The sequence below is a fragment of the Acartia tonsa genome, chromosome 10, assembly GCF_053477335.1.
Source record: "Acartia tonsa isolate MP-2025a chromosome 10, ASM5347733v1, whole genome shotgun sequence".
In the NCBI taxonomy this organism is placed as follows: domain Eukaryota; kingdom Metazoa; phylum Arthropoda; class Copepoda; order Calanoida; family Acartiidae; genus Acartia; species Acartia tonsa.
This window is the reverse complement of record NC_137269.1, coordinates 7,520,036-7,542,430: the sequence shown is the minus strand read 5'-3', so window position 1 is coordinate 7,542,430 and position 22,395 is coordinate 7,520,036. Positions and strand designations below refer to the sequence as shown.

The 22,395-nt window shown below is 38.2% G+C and overlaps 1 protein-coding gene across 1 annotated transcript in view; it reads right to left on the bottom strand.

Annotated features, from left to right (window-relative positions):
- LOC145330415 (uncharacterized) overlaps positions 1–22,395 on the bottom strand; it is an 87,230-nt gene that overhangs the window by 17,252 nt on the left and 47,583 nt on the right. Inside the window, exons 8-11 of the mRNA XM_080175052.1 lie at positions 20,390–20,433; positions 19,821–19,860; positions 14,532–14,587; positions 5,798–5,885 (exon numbers count right to left, since the gene is read on the bottom strand). Coding sequence (XP_080031178.1) covers positions 5,798–5,885; positions 14,532–14,587; positions 19,821–19,860; positions 20,390–20,433 — 228 coding nt within the window. The remainder of the gene's footprint in view (positions 1–5,797; positions 5,886–14,531; positions 14,588–19,820; positions 19,861–20,389; positions 20,434–22,395) is intronic.

Genomic DNA, 22,395 nt, shown 5'->3' with positions numbered 1-22,395 from the left:
TTATAATATTGCTTAAAACGTAGTGATACCATTTTGTGTTTTCGAAATATTTATGTACATTTTTATTAAGTACATATGAAAACCAGTTCCTAATGTAAACATTAGCGGGTATATAAGCTTGTATGTTTCAATAATATAGCCAGTTGTTTCTACAGTCAGAATGCTTGGGGATAACTACCCAGCAGAACTCTTGACTATATAGGGCTTAAGGCGTGTTTCAGGGACACAACCTGGCACAACCATCACAATAGGTTAATCTGTTATACTTGTGAAACTTAATTAAAGGCACCAACAAGTAAGGTTTTTATTTTATAATTCATTCTTTAATTTAATCTCTTTTTCATAATGCTAATGCTATAATATGTTTTTATTTAGTTTTATGAACGTGCAATAATGTATCTGCTGTTACATAAAATCGAGTGTCTCTTTTAATTCCCTAACTGTAAATAAACGTTGTAAAATAAGAAGATGTCTGGTGTTATATTTTTTAGTTGTTAGCCACTTTATAAGTTCCACAACATTCATAAAATTGTTGAATAACAACGGCCAGAGCAACGTTTAATTTTTGTTAAACAGTTAGGGAAATGTAAAATATTTTCACAGTTGATAACCTGAAAGTGGTTTTAATAAAATTCAAATTTTAAAGGGGAATTATAATCAACCCTGTAAATGAACACTTTGGGGGAAATATAAAGCATCCCTTAAGAAGTTTTTTTTTGGCAATAACATAATTTTAAAATGCCTAATTCAAGTGCTAACAAACATTTTGTTTCTCCCTTAATACATGGAGACAGCCAAAGTATTTTGTCAAATCCAAGTGATTTTCATGATTACTATGATTTAAAAACAGCTGAACTTAAGTTAAATGCAAAAGTTCAGCTTATTGATAAGTATCTTGATAAATGTGATAAAAACTTTCTTATGCAGCTTACTGAATCTGATTATGAAAAAAGATTTAAATTTATGCAACATCAAGTAAACTATTTAAGTGATATTCTAGATTTTGCTTTTTTAAATGGGGATGAAAATCTTCAAGAATTATCAGCTGAATATTTAGATAAGGTCCAAACTTTAGTTGAAAAAATGAAGGAAATCAGATCTTCATTGTCTTTTGAAGCAAATTCTAAGAACTTTATTTGTGATGACACTAATGCAGTAACTAATGCAAATGTAGCATTAGCCGAATCTTATATAAATCATATTGCTCTTATAACAAGAGAAGTTATTGATAATACATGTTCAGAATCTAGGCTAAAGTCTCTTCTTGTGACTGATATACCTTATTTAGAGAAAAAGGTTGAAAGTATGAATAAACTTTGTAATAATCTTTCAAGTGATGAGTCACGTTATGAGAATATAATTTGTAAGTTATCTCATGCTATAGTAAAAGCTGATAATTGGATTCTTGAGTCTATGATCATAATTAAATTTATGAAAATTGATTTGGTAGATGATAGCCAAACATTTAGTGAACCCATCAAAATCAAACCATTTGATGGTTGGAAATCAGAAACAAATATTTTTGATTTTCTTACTGAGTTTGAAAGAGTGTATTGTACAGCAAAACAATCCACTAAATTAGCTGCATTATTTAAAAACTGTTTATCTTCAAATATTGCAAGTGAAGTGTCTCATTATTATGCCAATAATGATTACAATGGCATAATATCTTATCTTTTGTCAAAATATGGCAATGCTCGTAGAATAGTAAATGCTAAAAAAGCCAAACTTGCTGAACTTAAGTATAGTTTAAAAGATGTTGAAGTACAAACTCTGTATTTAAGATCATATTATCAATGTTTAATTGGCCTTGAAACTCTAGTTAAAGCACATAGTGATAAAGTAAATGATCTAGGCAATGAAATATATAACCAAAGTTTTCTTCAGCATTTGACAATGATTTTACCTGATTATCATAAAAGAAGGGTTCTGAAAGAATTATCTAAGGCAGAGCGCAATAATCTTGGACAGCTTTGTGATAAACAGGAGTTTGATATTATCAAAAATTATATCTTTGTTGAGCTTAGTGATTTAGAATATGCAATTTCAAAGTGCCCATCTTTGATAGATGGGAAAAAAGGTCATAGTGAAATCAACTATGTTCAGTCTGAAACAGCTTATGCTTCAAGTCAAAGGCAAAAGAACTTTGTTGATAAAAACACTAATAGTAACATTAGGGTTAAATGTTTTATGCATGACGTTTTGGCGGATCCTTTTTCCCATTCAATAGGCAAATGTAAAGTTTTCTGTCAGGCAATGCCACAAGAAAGATTTGATAATGTCATGAAATATTCTCTTTGTATTACCTGTCTTAGTGATAGATGTAATGGGACAGAAAATATTTGTAACAATATGTCTAGTGTTCCTTCTAATCTTATTTGCTCAATTTGCAAAGAATCATGTCCTAGCAAACCTAAGAATGTTTTAGTGTGTTCTAACCACAAGAAGAATGTAAAAGACATTTTATCTAAGTTAGATTATCTTACTGGTTTTAAACCTGGTACCTATGTTCAGCTCCATCAGGTTAATAATTCTAAGATTGATTTTAATGTTAATCACATAGATTTTCACAACATGAATGTTAAAGATGTGATAAAATCTAAAGTTAAAAAGTCCAAACCTAATAAGAAATTTAAATCTGTGAACCAACAGTCAACAAATGTAATTAATTCTAATGTCCCTAGGAAATACAATTCTAATTACTATTTTAGGAATTATATGTATCCTTTTTTGATTTTTTGTTGCTTTGCACAAGTTGTTTCTTCAAGCACAAATAATAGTGCACCAAAGTTCTTTGATATGCCAAAAGTGAAACAGAATACTCCACAATTGATTCCTAGAAACATTCAGTTTTCTAGTTATGATTTTATTTGTCATAATAACTTAGACACATATTTTTACAGTGATTACCTAGATATAGTTCCTTATAGGGATAAAACTCCCTTTTGTTATAATCTTAGGTCAAATGTTGCTTTATTTTTCTTGTCAGGGGATACCACCCTAAGTTTCAGTGTTCTTAGGGGTTACTACCCTAAGTTTCAACATTCTCAGGGGAAACTACCCTGTTCACCAGATTGCCAGGGGAAACTACCCTGTTCACCAGATTGCCAGGGGAAACTATCCTGGTTGCAAGATTGTCAGGGGACACTACCCTGCCTTCCAGCCCTACATATTCTACAGGTTGATTGTATTACAACACAAAATGAGTCCACTACCTTGGGGCCCGCAGTGTTGTATATTTCATCCATCATTTTGTATGCACACAAAACGTATTTTTAATTAATATTTTTATATTTATTGAAATACTTATATTTATGTTTTTAATGATATTTTATTATAATATTGCTTAAAACGTAGTGATACCATTTTGTGTTTTCGAAATATTTATGTACATTTTTATTAAGTACATATGAAAACCAGTTCCTAATGTAAACATTAGCGGGTATATAAGCTTGTATGTTTCAATAATATAGCCAGTTGTTTCTACAGTCAGAATGCTTGGGGATAACTACCCAGCAGAACTCTTGACTATATAGGGCTTAAGGCGTGTTTCAGGGACACAACCTGGCACAACCATCACAATAGGTTAATCTGTTATACTTGTGAAACTTAATTAAAGGCACCAACAAGTAAGGTTTTTATTTTATAATTCATTCTTTAATTTAATCTCTTTTTCATAATGCTAATGCTATAATATGTTTTTATTTAGTTTTATGAACGTGCAATAATGTATCTGCTGTTACATAAAATCGAGTGTCTCTTTTAATTCCCTAACTGTAAATAAACGTTGTAAAATAAGAAGATGTCTGGTGTTATATTTTTTAGTTGTTAGCCACTTTATAAGTTCCACAACAACTGTATTATACGAGATTTATTGCATGTCGAATGTTTGCAACCTACATAAATAAAACAGATTCTCTGGAGCGAAGCTACTCTATGTTTGTTGTATATGAGATTCAAAGGATGATTAATTGATTAGTCGCGGTTGGATGGTTCATTAAGTTGAGTGTCCTAACGTTTTACCCTCTTTTTGTAATCAATGAAGGAGTAATTTTGTGTATCATCATTGGGGATGTACAGCAGTTTTTCGGTCATTTTCTTATCGCTAATCAGGAAATGATTAACAGCTTAAATGGGTCCTTAATCTTATTTCTTTTGCATTTTGTAGACTTTAAAGATGATGCTAAAAGTATTGGTGCAAAAAATGGGGACGAATTTCAAATTGATTTAACGGGGCTGATTTTTTACGTCACAAGTGAAGGGAAAGAAAAGGAAAGGAGGAAAGAAAACCCTAGAAAAGAGATGGGGGTTTCCCTTCACTTGTGACGTAAAAAAAACCAGCCCCGTCAAATCAATTTGAAATTCGTCCCCATTTTTTTGCACCAATACTTACAGCATCTTTAAAGATGTCAGTTTTATTGTCAGGAAAGGTTCAATTCCAGCTACATTTGCCTTAATAGATCACAATTTTTTTATGTACGAAGCTACTTTATGGTTCACTTTGTCTGTCTGTCCGTCCGTAACGCTATTTGGGAAGAAAACGCTTACTAAGGAGAAACCAGTAAATTATTTGATCCGTATGTCCTTGTTGGTTATTCAACAAACAAGGATGACAACATCCGTAAAAGCAAAGCACTGAAACGTAGTCAGAACTGAATAATCAGATACCAAAAAACAGATCAAACGGATAATTAGATCACATAAAAAATTGTTGTTGAAAAAGTAGAAAAATCAACATGTTTAAATGGACGTACGAAAATTCTGGAAATGATTATAGAGTTGCTACGCTTTCTAAATCGTACCTAACTACTACAGAAATCACCATGCAAAGTTTGAAATTCTAACATGCCTTAATTAACGAAAAAAAGCTATCTGTTTCTGACGGACTGACCCTAATTATAGAAAAAGCTTAGCTTCTAAAAACTTATATTTTTGGAAAGGTTTCGTGTTTTTATACTATTTAAAGTGACATATTCTCGCCTATTTTCTTTTTTATTTTATGGCCACTAAACATCTGCTTATAAAGTCACATTGTCCGTTTGGCTAATTATGTATGTTGTCATTCTTGTTGAATTTTCAAATTAAACTTTGCCGTTCAAAACAATTGTTAGTTTAACTATTACAGCGCTATTAATTGACAGAGTCTTATTTTTATGGGTTTTCTTTCCCACTTCTCCTCTCATCTCACTCATTTTTATGACGTCACATGGCTGATTTTTGAGACACTTTGTAAAGTTACGCAGAATTGTCCTTGTCTCGTATATGTTTCTCGTATATTGGAAGTTTTTGTTCTTGTTACATTGTCTTAGTCTTGTAAAATATCTATTTATAGAGTTTATCATATAAGACAGAATAAATTGTAAGAAAACAGCTAAGGATAGGTCAATAAAAGATATATTGTTAGAGAGAGAGAGAGAGAGAGAGATAGAGAGAGAGAGAGAGAGAGATAGAGAGAGAGAGAGAGAGAGAGAGAGAGAGAGAGAGAGAGAGAGAGAGAGAGAGAAAGAGAGAGATTGAGAGAGAGAGAGAGAGAGAGAGAGAGAGAGAGAAAGAGAGAGAGCGACAGAGAGTGGGAGAGAGAAAGAGAGAGAGAGAGAGAGACAGAGAAAGAGAGATAAGAGAAAGAGAGATAAGAGAAAGAGAGAGAGAAATGAGAGAAATATAGAAATAGATAGTTTAGAGAGAGAGAGAGAGAGAGAGAGAGAATGTAAATCAATTTATCGTCCATTGTCTTATCCCTAAAGAACTAAATACAAATAGATTAGCTTTCCTACTAAATAGTACATCTTGAACTTACCGAAAAGAAAACCTTTTCAAAGTCATTGAAAGGTATTTTGATTGTGTGCTTGAGAACAACCATCATTTGCGGTAACTCTATCAGAAAACTAAAAAAATTGTAATAGTTATTTCTCGCATCGTATTATAAACAGCTTTCCGCGGATATAGAATGTACAATTATAAGATTTAATCCAGTTTTTAGCCCGGGGTGCCGAAGGCACAGGCTAAAAAAACTGGTTTTAATCTTATATGATTGTACATTTTTATATTCATAGAAAACTGGTTATAATACGGTGCTAGACATAGTTTTTTTTGTATAGATGAGAACTGGTTCCTATCCACCGAATTCGAATGAAAACGAGAAAAGATATTATTTGCATAATTAGGACAATTTTTCCAACTGGATCTCTGTATGTCTGTCTGTTTGTACAAAAAAATCTCACTAACCGCTAAACCGATATGGTTGTTCTTTACAGTGTAGCTTCATATAGGTGCTGGGAAGATTTATAAATATTTTGGGGGAGGGTATCACCGCCCACCCAAGAGAAATCAAACCTAGGAAAAGATTACCACCAAACCAAATTTTTTTTATATCCTCTATCCAAATTTTTTCTTTTAAAAACATTTTTTGATGCCTAATTCAACCCTTAACCACCTCAAGAGTCCCTAATGGCCTCTAGGGGCTTGTCCGCTAGTAATATACATAAAGAACTTTTTTTTAATCTAAATAATCTAATATTTAAATATTATCATCCTAAATTTTTTGTATTGATCATAGGAAATATTATGAAAAAAAGCCAAAAACCTGTCATGATTCATAGTAGACATTAAGACACACATCCAGCATCTTTATACAGTACAACATTTATTCATAGATTTTTGGAATAAAGTTGTCTTCTAGGTTTATAGGAATAATTTGTCAGCTAATTCAGGGAAAAAAATATTCTAAGGATAGTTATATCAAACATCTCGAGGCATCCAATATTTCTTAAAGGCATGACAAGCTAAAATCTTGCTGATAATAAATTAAAGATAGAAAATAGTTATATTTATCACATCGTATTATAAACAGCTTTCCGCGGTTATAAAAATGTACAATTATAAGATTAAAACTAGCTTTGTTAGTCAAGGGCGTCCAAGTTTTTTTTTATTTAGGGGGAAGGGGTAAAAATTTAAACTACAAAATTTTGAGGTTGTGTGGTATCCGCCTAGGGTAAATGGCAGACACCAGAGTTCGAATAAAGACTACGGCAGTGTGAACAGACGTGGACACCTTACTATAGAGAAGCTATGCTTCTCTAGCATTCACTAGACAAGAATCAACATCTATTTCAGTTGTCACTTTATTGAAGGGTTGAAGGATACTGAAGCTATATACAACAAACAATAACTACATGGATAGGAATAAATGATCATAACATAAAAGCATTATAATACATATACAATAGTCAGTTTGGGCAATCATGATTCCCCATCCCTGGAAAGGGTGGGGGGGGATTAAGAATACAGTTAACCATAATATAAATACATATGGATTAGGAATAAAGATAGTTAAGGATAAATCATACAGTAAAACATAGATAATTGCAATGGTTAGGTAGATGGCTATCCCTGTCTGGGGCAGGCAGGATAGCCCATGGAGCAGCACAATAGGTAGATAAGCATAGAGGGGTTGAGTGGTAGGTCTGGGTACTAAAGAGGGAAGGTTTGCTGATTACTTGTGACAACAACAGTCTGTGTGGGGGTGATTCTATCAGGTGAGGGCAGGTTTAGATCCTTTATCCTCAGGGTTGAGGTGGTGCTGATAACTTGGTGGTGGAAGGGGAAGGTTCCGGTGCTTAAGATGGGAGAGGGAGGGGTAACACCCCCTCCCTCCATTTGCAGGACAACTGAGAGATGAAACCAGTACCGTTATCTGACATATTTTCAGGTGGCCTTATAATTGTAGAATAACAGGATTTAGCTAGGTGCGTAGCATCACTATAATGTCCTGGTTTCTGCATGGTCCAGAGCTGCCGTATACCACAACTCTCCCCTCGGAAGGCTGGAGGGGTTGTCTGCACCGCCAGACTTCCGACAGTGGTTGCGGCCTTCAGTTTGTTGTCCTTGTGGAATGGGTCCGCCAGGATACCAGTTGCTGGACGGTGGTGGACTCCAGCCCTCCCCAGGTCTAACGGAATCGGCTATATCTGCTGGAGTAGCTGGTCCTGTTGGATATTCTGGCCGTTGGATGTGTACCTCTGAGGCCACCCTGTCAACCTCCAGGGGTGGCACAGCACATGAGGGGGCTTGGACCAACAGCCGCCTGGTATACACCTCTTCAGGTTTCTCCACTGGGCTGGTGGTCTCCATCGTGTTGGTCACCTTGCTGCTGGCAGGCTGGCTACTGGATGCAGGCGCAGTTTCTTCGCCCTCGGGACTGGTCAGGTTCATTCGGCTTCCAGGGTCTCTGTCAACGCGGGCAGGTGGTGGTTGCCATACTGTAGGAGCGTTGCCTCCTTCAGGCTCATTCTGGACATTGGCAGGGTGGTGCATGGCAGTCCGACCTGCGGGGTAGGGAAAGGTAACAGTCCCTCCTTTATGCCGGCGGCTGTCTTGGATCTGCAAGGGTGGCTCCGCTCTAGTTGGCTGGGAGACGGGCCCATCCACGAACACTGCTGCTGGTGGACTGGAGGCACCAGGCTCCGGATTTCCTCCCCTAGCCTGAAGGGGTCCAGGCACATTGTCTCCATCTTGGGTAGCCATAATTGTTGGAGATCCTCTACTTCTATGGTTAGGCTCGGCACTTGGCGCACCTAGTGGTGTTACTCCCCAGGCAGCGGTCAAAGCTTCTTCAGTTTGGCTGGTAATGGTTGATACCCTGGCTCCTGGGGCAGATGCAGGGGGCGCAGGCAAGTTTGGCCCAGCCCAAACTTCCTGGTACACCAGTGCAATACAATTACCCTGGCTTGGTTGAGGGAGGTAGACAGCTGGATGCAGTTGAGGGTGTGGGACGGCTGGACTCTCCCTGCTGGCTGGGGGCTCTGGCTGGCTGGGGGTGACGGGTGTCACCCCTTCCTCTGGGGCTGCGGGCTCCTTCCGGGGTCCAGGTATCTCGGTGGCGGCGACGGTTGTCGCCCCAGGCACCAGTGTGGGGGCGCTGGATAGCACCCCCCAGTCTTCACAGGGGTCCAGGTCTCTCGGTGGCGGCGACGGTTGTCGCCCCAGGCACCAGCGTGGGGCGCTGGATAGCACCCCCCAGTCTTCACAGGTGGCGGCGACGGTTGTCGCCCCAGACATCATCTTGGTGGTGCAGGGAAGCACCTCTCGTTCCTTCCAGGTGGCGACGCCGGTTGGCGTCCCATACATCGACTCAGACTCGCTGGCTAGCGCCTCTTGCCTCTCCCACTCGGCGGCCGCCAGGGCCTCCTCGTCCACCGTCCCGGTGGCGCTGGGTAGCGCCCCTCGGCTCTTGCTGGGGGTGACAGGGGTTACGGACACCGGTCCCCTGTGGTTGCGGCTGCGGTCCAGGCCAACCCGGTTGGGTTCAGCCGCTCCTCCCAGCACGTTGATCCTGGCCACCATGGTCCCAATCTGAGACACAGACTCCTGGGTAGCCGCGGCCCCAGCGGCGGCAGCTAGTTGGGGTGACGGCTGGGCATCTCCCTCCAGGTGGACCTGGGTGGCAGACTGGTTGCATGCAGGTTGTTGGGCGGCCTGGTGTTTCTTCATTGCCCGGTCCCAACCGGTTCTACACTTGGCGGCTGTGTGGACGTTGAAGCGGCAGCGCCCCTTCGTCCAGCTGAGTCCCATCAGGCCGGCTTCCCCAGGGTGTATCAACCTGCCAGGCCTCTCCTCCTCCAATTGGGGCACCAGCTGACAAACAGGGTCTCCCCTACTAGGGGTCAGGCGGTGCCGGGCTGCTTGTGGTGGCTCCTTGGTTACATTCAGCCTCCTCCCCATACACACAGGTTCCTTCCTTCCAACAGCGGCTCTCCTCCCCTGGGTGGCGAGGCCAGCCTCGGCCTTAGCTTCTGCAGGTGCTTCTCCACAGGAGGGATCCTGCCTCTGGGTATGCCAGGTGGTTGGTAGCAAAGGCCGTTGATGGTGCCAGTCGGAAAGGGGGCTATGATCTCTGGGGGGTACCTGTGGCCAGTGTGTGGACAGGTACCCACAGGTGGACCAGCAAGGCCCAGAAGATGCCATACTGATGGTAGCCTGAACTGTATTCCGGACTGTCAGCAGACTGTTGGTAGCCACCTGAGTTGGGCCAGAGTTGCCAGCTGGTATTGCGTCCCTGCCAGGCTCCGTCAGTTGCTGGTGGGGAGCCCCTGCGGTGGTTCTGGTTTTGGCAAGGGGTGGCCTTCTTATTGACTTCCCTGGTTGGAGCTCTGCATCCTGGTGGGCCTCCATCTTCAGCAGCATGGGGGAACTTGGCTGGGACATGTGCAGTGGTTCAACAGAGTAGCGGCATCTGGTCTTGGAGTGTGGGGGAACAGCCTCACTGCTGCTGGTCAACCCTGCTCCCTCCGTGCTGGGTAAAGTCTTCCACTGCAGCAGGTCACCAGTCCCCATCCTTAGGCCGGTCCCCAGTCGTTCCATGCCTGGGGGCTCCCAGGGAGGCTTGGGTGGCGGCTCCCCCACCCCCAGGTACGCGTCGGGCATCTGGGTGAAGAGCCTATTCCCCTGGGACAGCTCCCCATCCTCCAGCTTGGTGAGGCCAGCGCCAGGGAGGACCTTTCCACCCCAGAAACAGGTGGTACTGGCCCTAGGGCTGGGCCCCGTTGGAGTCTCAGTTCTGGTGGTAGTGTCCATCTTGGGGCTGGCCACTAAGTCTCTGAAGCTTGTCACCTTCTCATTAGGCTCAGTTGCATCGTTCAACACCCCCAGGAGGACACCTACAGGTTCAGCAATCCCCAGTCCAGTATTGCTATTTCTCGTGCGTGGAGCACCAACTGAACAGGAGCTGTGCAGCGGACATTCAGTCACCCTTCCAGACAAGGGCATCTCAGGGACCAGGGGTCTGTGACCTGGCATGTGTTTGATGTTCACTGTACTCAACACAGTAGGCCAAAGTAATAACAGAAGTAGTATCTTGTAGATATAGAAGCAGAGTAGAGTAGCCGCGCCGCAAGGAGGTTCGAGCCGGCTCACCCCTAGTATAAATACTATAGCTGTGTAATTAGGGTGGTAGTCCACGTAGCCGTAGGCTCGGTCCTCCTGGCTCAAGAGTTTCTGTGGCTGGCGCGCCCCCATGATAAGTAGCAGGGTGTTGGTCTGTTGGTGCCAGCGTCTTGTTTAACTGTTGAGCCTGAGTTGTTCTCCTTTCCAGTATAGCTCTTGATTTCTGTGGTAACCAGCGGATCTTAGCTATATTCGCCCTTTAAAGGTAACAGGGAATATGTTAGGCATCCACAGATGTCTCTAGGAGCGTATCCACTGGTAGATATATGGATAGGTAGGCTATCTATATATATACATGGCTACACGCCCATATATATATATATATACGTGTATAGGAATATCCCCAGAGCTAGCTAGCTTTTCCTCCTTGCTCCAAAAAAATCACGCTTCCTCTGTATATAGTTCACAACTATGAGGGTCGATGGTCCAGGTACACACCACCACTGCCCAGTGTGGGGCAGCAAGTCAGGCTATGTCCACAGGGTGGGCGTACTTTCGTTCAGTTACCATATCAGTTTCCAGTGTTGTTTGGTGAGGTTAGTATTCACTTGATTGTACCCATGATACAAAAAACAACATTATTTATCACTTGGGTATTTATATATACATATATTTGTTTCACTAACCACTCAGCTTTGAAGTAGGGTTGGCAGAGCTGGGAGATGTTGAGGGTCTGAGCGGGTTCAAGGAACTGGTTTAGTTTTCCTTATCACACTGTAGACAGGGAGGGAGGAGCTTGCAAGTTTTTCTCCTAAAAAAATATCTCTGATGTATGCTATAGAATGGCCCCTCTCCTGTGTGGGTGTGTGTGTGTGTGTGTGCGTGAAATCTCCTGTCCTTGCAACGCGCGTCCGCACCGTCAAATCCGCGCACACGGGGAAAACGCGCTCTCACCCCTCAACTCGCTCTCTCATTGGTCAGCTTCGTCCGTTGGATTTATGATATTTTCCGCACTCTGTTGCGCTACCCGTGAATGGCGCTCTGTGTGTCCGATCGCTAGCCCCACACTACAGACGGACTTAGTCTAGTGTGGGTAGGAAGGGGGAAGCGCGTAAGGGGACGGGGGTAACTCCGTCCGTTCCCCCTGTGAGGGAGGGGGGTAACTGTGGGCTGGTGTAATATTGCTTTTTCTTCTTAATCCTAGGTTTATCTATTATATCACCCTGATTGTATTTGCCTTCAATGGAGAGGGGCTTCTCCCCTTCCCTTGGAATAAGGGGTGTATTGTTATTGTGCTGTGGGCTTGAGATGTTTTGATTGTATATCAGGGTCTTTATTATATTACATCTAGATTCTATTTTTGTCCTTATCACAATTGCATAACAGATTTGTTTACCAACTCTGTTCTATTTTTAGCTGTTATCACAATAATCCAAGCCTGGTCTATTCTTAGATTTATCACAACACAACAATTTGTTTGTCAAGCTTTGCTCATAAATCTATTGTTTGGCCATCACATCAGGGTGGTAATCCCTGCAATGTAACATAATATCTGTTTTTCTAGATGGGTGGCTGCGTTGTAGCTTCTCAGGATACTTGGAGTTGACGTAGTTTTTCTCTGTTCTGGTGAACTACACTCGTATGTTGGCTCGCAGCTTGCAGCTATGTGGCGTGTTTCAGCCTATCGGCGGCAGGGAATGTCCCGTCCTGCTAGCGCCGCTTGCAGCTATGTGGCTTGTTTCAGCCTATTGGCGGCAGGGAATGTCCCGTCCTGCTAGCGCCACTGGTTCGGATCCTGCTATCTCTTGCAGTAAAATTGGCCTATTTCCAGCCGTTTACACTTATTTGGCTTGTTTCAGCCGGTCCGCAGGCCTGTTTCAGCCCTTTTGGCGCTCAATTCTCCGTTAGATATCAGCGCTGCTCGCGGTTATTCATCAAATTTCGCTGTCTCGCTTCCACAACTGCCGGATGCAGAGTTAAACTTTGCTGTCCAGGGTGGGTAATTCAGGTTGCTTGCGTCAGTTTTGCCAGATTCACTGCTGGGAGTACCTTAGCCTCAGATGCGCGTCTGCTCTACACTTGTGGTTCGCCGTAATCTCACACAGCTGTCACCAAAGTTGTGGTATCCGCCTAGGGTAAATGGCAGACACCAGAGTTCGAATAAAGACTACGGCAGTGTGAACAGACGTGGACACCTTACTATAGAGAAGCTATGCTTCTCTAGCATTCACTAGACAAGAATCAACATCTATTTCAGTTGTCACTTTATTGAAGGGTTGAAGGATACTGAAGCTATATACAACAAACAATAACTACATGGATAGGAATAAATGATCATAACATAAAAGCATTATAATACATATACAATAGTCAGTTTGGGCAATCATGATTCCCCATCCCTGGAAAGGGTGGGGGGGGATTAAGAATACAGTTAACCATAATATAAATACATATGGATTAGGAATAAAGATAGTTAAGGATAAATCATACAGTAAAACATAGATAATTGCAATGGTTAGGTAGATGGCTATCCCTGTCTGGGGCAGGCAGGATAGCCCATGGAGCAGCACAATAGGTAGATAAGCATAGAGGGGTTGAGTGGTAGGTCTGGGTACTAAAGAGGGAAGGTTTGCTGATTACTTGTGACAACAACAGTCTGTGTGGGGGTGATTCTATCAGGTGAGGGCAGGTTTAGATCCTTTATCCTCAGGGTTGAGGTGGTGCTGATAACTTGGTGGTGGAAGGGGAAGGTTCCGGTGCTTAAGATGGGAGAGGGAGGGGTAACACCCCCTCCCTCCATTTGCAGGACAACTGAGAGATGAAACCAGTACCGTTATCTGACATATTTTCAGGTGGCCTTATAATTGTAGAATAACAGGATTTAGCTAGGTGCGTAGCATCACTATAATGTCCTGGTTTCTGCATGGTCCAGAGCTGCCGTATACCACAGTTGCCTACGGCAAAACTTCTTACATATAGGATACTGTTTGAGAACAAATACATACACTTTTAGGGCGTGATTATATAGATGCTTCGCTTATAAGATTGTACTTTGTGGTAAAATGAATCAATATTCAAAAAGTCAGATAAATAGGATAATTAAAACTTGCTGCGCTTTCTAAATGGTACCGGTTCCAACTGTTAAAGAAACCATGCAAGAAGTATACCGCTTTAACTGCTGAAAGACTGCCACAAGCAGACCCAATACCCAAAATTTAAAGCCTCCAGCTTCAAAACAAAAAACTTATAGACATTTCAAAATCATATTTTTAGTTCAATGAAAATTTTGAAAGTTTTTCATTGCTAATAATAGAATTTTCATTATTAAAATACGTCGCCTAGAAAGAATATTATAAGCTTATTTTTTGCTTTTAATTTTGCTTCCAGACGACTTAATTTAATATTGAAATTTCTATTTTAAGCAATGAAAATCTTCCAAAGTTTTCATTGTACTAAAATAATTATTTTGAAATGTCTGTAACTTTTTTGTTATTGAAGCTGGAGGCTTCAAATTTTGGGTATTGGGTCTACTCATGGCAGTTTTTCAGCAGTTAAAGCAGGGTATTTCTTGCAGGGTTCCTTTAAAATCATCATGCAAAGTTTGGAATCTATAGGACAATCGCTTATAAAAATTTCTTCATAATTCTTACCTCAAGAGAAGGACGGGAAAAAGGTAGAGATAAAAGCGTTTCTTTCCCTTTACTCTGTTGGATTTAAACAATACTTTATAAAAATACTAGAGGCCGTGTCCCTAGAGGCCTCTATTATAGTAAAACACTAGAGGGAGAAAGGGTTAAATAACTGTATCTCCCCATCGCATCAACCTTACCTTTCTATTGGGTCATTGAAAATCAACCAATGGTGTTGCTTATATTAACACAGACAAGTAGCAGAAAATAATTTTGGAGCAGACGAAAAAGGTCTTTGAAAAAGGTAGGGAGGTAGTTGTCTGTATATACATCTATACTACAAATCTGTTCTTTAAATGTTTTTTTTTTATTTCAAATATCTAATTTGAGAAATATGCTTCGTCCCTAGCGTCTAGGGGCTCTGTAATTAAATGAAGGGCCCTACTACTTTGCCGTCGACGGACAGAACATACTTTGAAAATCAAATTTAATGTTTCACGGATGCTTTTTATAGTGCCTACGACGTCATACTGGCCTACTATTAGTAATTTAGCTTTGCATAGGTCATTTGTATTATATGACGTCCTTTTTTATAGGCACTATAAAGAGCTTCATTTCCCCCCTTTAAAAACATGACGTTTCACAATGTAAAACTCTACCGGATTTTATTTTGTTATAAAAAATGTAATTTTCATAATATTTAATTTTAAACTAGTAGCGTTATGGGACTGATAAAGTTTAAACCCAAATGTCATTGAACAAGGATGAATTATCGTTCAAAGCGACGCTAAGCAAATAACTGACAAACAACAAAGGATTTCTGTTTGTCTGTCTGTTTGTCTGTGTGTACCGAAGGATCTCGCTAACCGCTGAACCGATATTGTTCTCCTTTACAGTGAAGCTTCTTATAGGTCCTGGGGAGTTTTTTTTTAACTTTTCTTAGGGGGGGGGGGGATGTCTTCACCAACCTCCCCCCCAAAAATATTTTTTTTATTCTTTTGAAACTCAAATTTAATATGGGATAAGGTCGACTTTTCCTCCTCCTAACTTAAGTTCCCCTAGAAGCCTCTAGTCTTTATAATACAGTAACAGGATTTCTGTTTGTCTGTCTGTTTGTCTGTGTGTACCGAAGGATCTCGCTAACCGCTGAACCGATCGGGTTCTCCTTAAGAGGTTAGCTTCTCATAGGTCCCGGGAAATTTTATAATTATTTTGGGGGAGGATAACACCACCCTCCCAAGAGAAATCGACTCTTCAACATTTAAAAAAAATTCTTTTAAAATCTAAAATAATAGATTGGTTTATCAATTTCGACTGTCCCCTTCTCAAGTACCCCTAGAGGCCTCTAGGGGCGTAGCCGCTAGTAACTATATAAAGTGTCAGTACTTTAGGGAGGTAATTTTTTTCTAGAGGCGATTTCTCTTGGGTACCCTCCCCTAAAATAGTTATAAACCATCCCAAGACCTATGAGAAGCTACCCTGTTAAGGAGAACCCGATCGGTTCAGCGGTTAGCGAGATCCTTCGGTACACATAGACAAACAAAGAGACAGAAAAACATACATCCTTTACCCAGCATATACTTTTATCGCATTATTTTAAGAAACATGTCGCATTAATACGTCCTTAATGACGTAACTTTTTTATTACTATACAAATGACGTTTCATATTTTTTTAAAGGACGTTTTGTGTACCAAAAATACGTCGTTATCTTTAAAAAAACGTCACCAAAAACAATATAAATAATAACAATATTTTGAATTTAATGACATGTTATCTTAAATAACGGCGCATTAAAACGTCAATTTTTCCTTTAAAACGTCCAGAAAAACAAGATGGCCGCCAAACTAACAATATAATTTAAATATTAATTAAAAAATAATAATATTTTATTAAATCCTAAAAATGCGGCCTTAACTCTGAAAAAAACGTCACTAAAAAATATAAATAACAAAAATATTAAATGACATATTATTTTAAATAAAGACATATCAAAACGTCATTTTTTTACTGTAAAACGTCAAAAAAAACAATATGGCCGCCAAAATTGGTATTTAATGTGTATCAATAAAATATTAGATTTAATATTAAACAATTATTATATTGAATTAAATAAATATTTTTTTAATTAAATCATTGAATTAATTAATAATTAGAAATTGAATTGAGTTAAATAAAAAATGGATTATTTTAATAAAAATTGCAATTAATCTAGATGCTTGAATATGAGAAATGTACACAGGAAAAAAATAAGACCTCACTCTTAATCAGGAAACGAGAAAATTTTTTTTTTTTAATATTTCTAAATTTCTGCCTTTTATTGCCTAACCAACCGACCAACATACAAAATATCATGGAACAGATTGGTTAGAAGCCTCTAGGGGCACTGGTAGGAGGGGGAAAAGTTGACCTTATCCCATTTTAAATTTGAGTTTCAAAAGAGTTTTTAAAAATATTTTTTTGGGGGGGAGGGGGGTGTAGAATCCTCCCAAAAGATAGTTAAAAACCTTCCCAGGACCTATAAGAAGCTTCACTGTAAAAGAGAACAATATCGGTTCAGCAGTTGGCGAGATCCTTTGGGACAGACAAAAAACGTTTACTAATTAATATAATAGGATTGATATAAAATAGAACTCTTACCTTTAAAGTTATAAAACTAATTGAAATTCACTAAAGTCCCCAAAGTTGTTTAAGCTAACTTCTTACCTCAACATTGTAAAACTTATATTCATGATTAATCGTCGATTATGATCTCCTTTCGAAATTATGCAACAAGAGAAGGAAAAATGTTTTTTTAAATTCATTTAACTCATTCTCTCATCACATTTACGAACGAAGTTCTATTATTAAGTAAATCTTATTCTTCACACTTATTCTTCTACTCATAAATTGTAATGTTTGTTTGTAGGGTTTAAACATTACTAAATACTCATAATATTTATATGGGGATCATAGTTCAGAAAATTTTTTTGTCTTTTAATAAGAAAAATTTAACTTCAAAAATAAAAATAATAGATTTCTTGATTCTATTTTTATGTTACAAACTTTTAGTTTTTAAGAAGAAAAAAAAATTTAAAAATAATTATGTCAGAATTTTTTCTGAACTCTTCCTTATTTCCTAAAGTGTCTTGAAAATTATTTAATTAATCAAGATGACACATTACACAATAAGGACGTTTTAATTCAACATTATTTATTTTATTTACTGTCACATTAATATGTAATTCTACACATATATATTAATATGTGGAAAAAATACAAAATGACGCATTGAAACAACCATAATTTTTATATTTAATCAGGCATTAATTTGTAATTTCTTTTTTTAAGAAAAATAATGGCAAATAAAAAACAATTAAGGACATGTTAATAAGTTGTTTTCTTTAAATACGTCACAAAAAAGACGTATTGAAAATTAACGACATGTCAATGCAACATTTCTAAAGAAACAAAACCACTTTAGTAAATGCTGGGTAACTAAGTTATAAGTAAGATATCTATGCTTGTAGGGGGACAAAGTGACTCAAAATCAGCCAAGTGACGTCATAAAAATGAAGGAGATATGATTCATGAGAGGAGAAGTGAGAAAGAAAACCCCTAAAAAAGAAATGGAAAATCCGACATTTTTTTAATGACGCCACGTGGCTGATATTTGAGTCACTTTGTCAACCTACTCAATGCTTCTCATATTTAAAAGTGCCCAAACGGACTAGGAATTATCATTCCAAAGATTAAGAGAACAGAACTATTCCTTTTCTATTTTCATTTAGTTTTCTTATTGAGTAGATATTCTTTTATGAGAAGAATTCTCAGAAATAAATAATGGATTTAGTTTATTAACAAGGCATATTTTAGTCGTAGCGAAGCTTTCAATAAAATTAATAAATGAATGAATTTAGAATATACATGGATATTATGACAGGTGAAAATTATCATCAATTTAGGTTGCTAACATCGCTAACTTTCATCCAGTAGAAGGGAAAAGGATAGGTAAAGGGAGTTGAATCGGAAGGGGGGGGGGGTATCGTTACTTTAGCCAGCAACGAGTTTCACTTTATCAGAGTACATAAGATCCAATTAATGATCCGTACAAAGAAATACGGCGAAACACAAACAGACAGACGGACGTACAAATATTTATAGTAGCTGCATTTCTTAAACCGAAATTGTTATTTAATTGTAATCTATCTAATCCTTTTAAACTCTAATCGGATGGATATTTTGCAATTTGAAATGTAAAAAAAGAGTAAAAAAAGGTACTACAATTTTTTTTTTTGAGTGACTTTCATACATACGAAAAGAGTATGGGATCTTAAGCCTTATATAATACTCTTTGATAAATAAAAGTTAAGCTATGCAAAAGAATTTACAAAGAAAATAATAACAGTAGAATAGGGTTCAATTTAACTTACATTTATGATAAAATTATTAAAGCTGCTACTTCAGGAAAAAGGGAATGTGATTCTGACAAACAATTCTAAATAAAAATTTCCCCACAATTCTCTTCCACTTTTCCTCTTCTTTTTTACCCACCACTCTTCAGTTACATGAAAAAAACAAGATATACTCCCACCTTATTTTCAAAGGTTTCGTGATTTTTTTTGTAGAATTGATTGTTAGAATAGCTAGGCCTGCTTCTACTTATTCATTTATAGTTGAATCGCGCTTCTTTGATTTGATAACGGAAACCCGAAATTGCAGATTAGTTTTTCTAATTCTATAATATAAAGTTGTAGGTTTTTTGTCTGTATCTTAAGATATCAAGAACTACTTAATTAATTAAGTTCTTTAAATTAGAGGATCTTGGCATAAGTATCAGGATGAGTTTCGGCTATTTTTTAAGTCAAAGGATGGTTTTACGCTATTTTTCTACTATTTAGGGTAGTGATCTCCTTGATACTAAGGGAGGAGACGCTAGTTCTAACTATAAAGTAGCTTCAAAGGTTATTTTCTCTATCCCTGGTAGCTAAAAAGACGTACAGACAGAGTTATAAAGTAGTTGCGCTATCTATCATACAAAGTAGAATGATGTCTGTCCGTCTGAAGCTTAAGATCTCGGTAACCACTGAACCGATTGGATTCTACTCTTCAGGGTATATAACTACTGGTCCTGTGGTGGGTTTAGGCTATTTTTTAGGGTGTGGGACACCCCAAACCCCGAAAAAACAAAAAAATCCCCCCATTTTTTTCTAAAGATTTCCCTGGTCCTTTTACGAATTTCGCCTTAATCTTTTTTGATCACCTCTTGGGGCAAAGCCCCTAGAGGTTAGGGGCGAAGCCGCTAGTAAAAAGTTAAAAGTATTGATTTCCTCGACTGGATGGGATAGCAGACACCAAAATATCTTTCACAACTAAAATATAAAAATACAAATTAATTTGGTTTGTTTATTAAGGTCTCTAAAACGGATGGCCTGCCGCTGCTGGTCGTATAAACGAAGAAAATAGAAAAAAAAGTATTTTAATAGTTATTTCTCGCATCGTATTATATACGGCTTTCCGCGGATATAGAATGCACAATTACGTTTTTTCGTATGGATGAGAACTGGTTCGTATCCACCGGATTCGAATGAGTACGAGAAATTGCTTTAAAGACTAAAAGTATAATGATCAGGGATCTACAGGGATAAGACAATGGCCGATAAATTGATGTACAATGTTGATTCTGTAGGTTACAATTAATTAGTGGTTAAAACGTTTGGACACACAACTAAATGAACAAATCAAAATTCAATAAAAGTCCCCATATGGTAGAAAACAGGGACCAATGTAATAAACAGCACAATGTCCCCTCCCTCTCTAACAATGAAATACATTCTATTCAAGTGCTCGATTCTGTGCTTGGTAATTTTCCATTCAACTGGCCTATCCCTGTGTACTAACCTGATTGAAACGATGAAATAAATGCTGGCAAAGTACATGTATCTGATCAAAATAACAAAAACATGTTTTTCGCGGATTTTTTTCTGAATCGACGCAATTTTTACTGTTTTTTTACTTTACAATGCAATGCTAAAAAAACAGCACACTGGATATTTTTTGTAGCAAAGCTTCTCTATAAATCCGTCCGTAGTGCTAATGGGGAAATAAACTGGGTTGCTTAATGAAATTCTATCGGCTACGCCCCCAGAGGACTCTAGAGACACTTGAAGTGGTGGGTGGTTGAATTTATGCTTTCCTTTTTTATATTTCAGTATTATAAAGAAAAAGAAAAAAAATTCTAGGGGCGAAACCCTCTCTTAAAATAGTTATGAACCTTCCCAGGGCATTTGAGATGCTAAATTGTTAAGGAGAACCATGTCGGTTCAGCGGTTAGCAAGGTCCTTCGGTACAGACAGACAGACACAGATTCTATTATTTGTATAAAAGGATGATTTATGAATTTTTGAGTATTTTTCACTTCCTTCCTTAACTTTTTATGGATATAGTCAATCTTGCTTTTAATAGGATTTTCTTTTTAAACGCGAAGTTTTTTTACTTTACAGATGTCCGTCTGTTTGTACGACGTTATGGATAGCTCAGAAAGTAAATTTAACATTTACATAACATAGTTCTTTCAACATTGATTAAACAGCGACTACGCTACAAAAATAAAAAAAAATAAACCTGCACTGAACATAGACTTACTTTTATATATATAGCAGCTATGCCCCCAAGAGGTCTCTAAGAGCACTTGAGGATGGAGGGAGGGGAAGGGAAGTCTCTCCCCCCCTTGTTCAACATTGCTTTTAAAGAAAAAGTTCTAAAAGAAAATATTTGGAGCGCGGGATTTATTTTGGGATGGTGGTGGTACCCTTTCCCAAATAGTTATAAACCTTCCCAGATGCATAAGAAGCTACCCTTTAAAGGAGAACCATATTAAGTTTATGTTTTTTGTTCTACTCATAGACATAATTGGCCCTGTCTTCATCAGAAATATCACAACAAGGTTGATATCATCCATAAAAGCGAAGCTCTGAAACAGTAGAACATTAACACTTCTAGAGTGTCATAACTGAATAATGAGAATATAAATGTATAAAAGTTGAAATAAAATTGTAAGTAAATTTGTTTAACAACCGCTTAAACTGGATGGAATAATTTTATCACATAAAAATTGGTTGTCATAAAAAGTTTAAAAGCAAAATGTTTGAAATGGACAATGACATACGGACATTCTGGTAACAATTATAGGGTTGCTACGCATTCTAAATCTTACCTAACTACTACAGAAATCACCATGCAAACTTTGGAATCGATAGCATGATCCTAAACTATTTAAATCAACTAAAAGAGCTAACTGTCCGTGACATTCGGACGTACTGACGTACGGACGGACTAACCGGCCCTACTTATAGAAAAGCTTCGCTTTAAAAAATGAATATTGTCTTATTAATCCTGTCTGGCCCAATATTTTTATTTATTTCTTTTTCAATTTGTCTACTTACACATATTGATTCTTGGAAAAGAAATATAAATAGACAGTCAGGGATCTAAATAAATAAGACAATGGCCTAGGAATTGGTGTACATACTAATTATAATACACAAAATATCACACCTTCTGTAGATAACAATTAGTGGTTGAAACGGTTGGACACTCAATTTAAGGAGCCAACCAATCAGAATTTAATTAAAGTCCCCGATGTTGTTAATCCAACGAATAAGAAAATTTTCTTATAAAACTTGGGGAATAGTGTAATAAACAGCCCATTATCCCCTCTTTCTCTGATAAATAGATTATAGAATAAATTCGTCTGAAAAATGTAACTCTATTTAACTCTCTAAGTACTTGTATGTTTGTGTTAAGTAGCTTTACCCAGGTTCCCAAAGTTTTAAATCAGTGTTTTATTATTCGTTGGTTTATCAACTTTGGGGACTTTTATTGTGTTTTGATTGGTTTCTAAATTG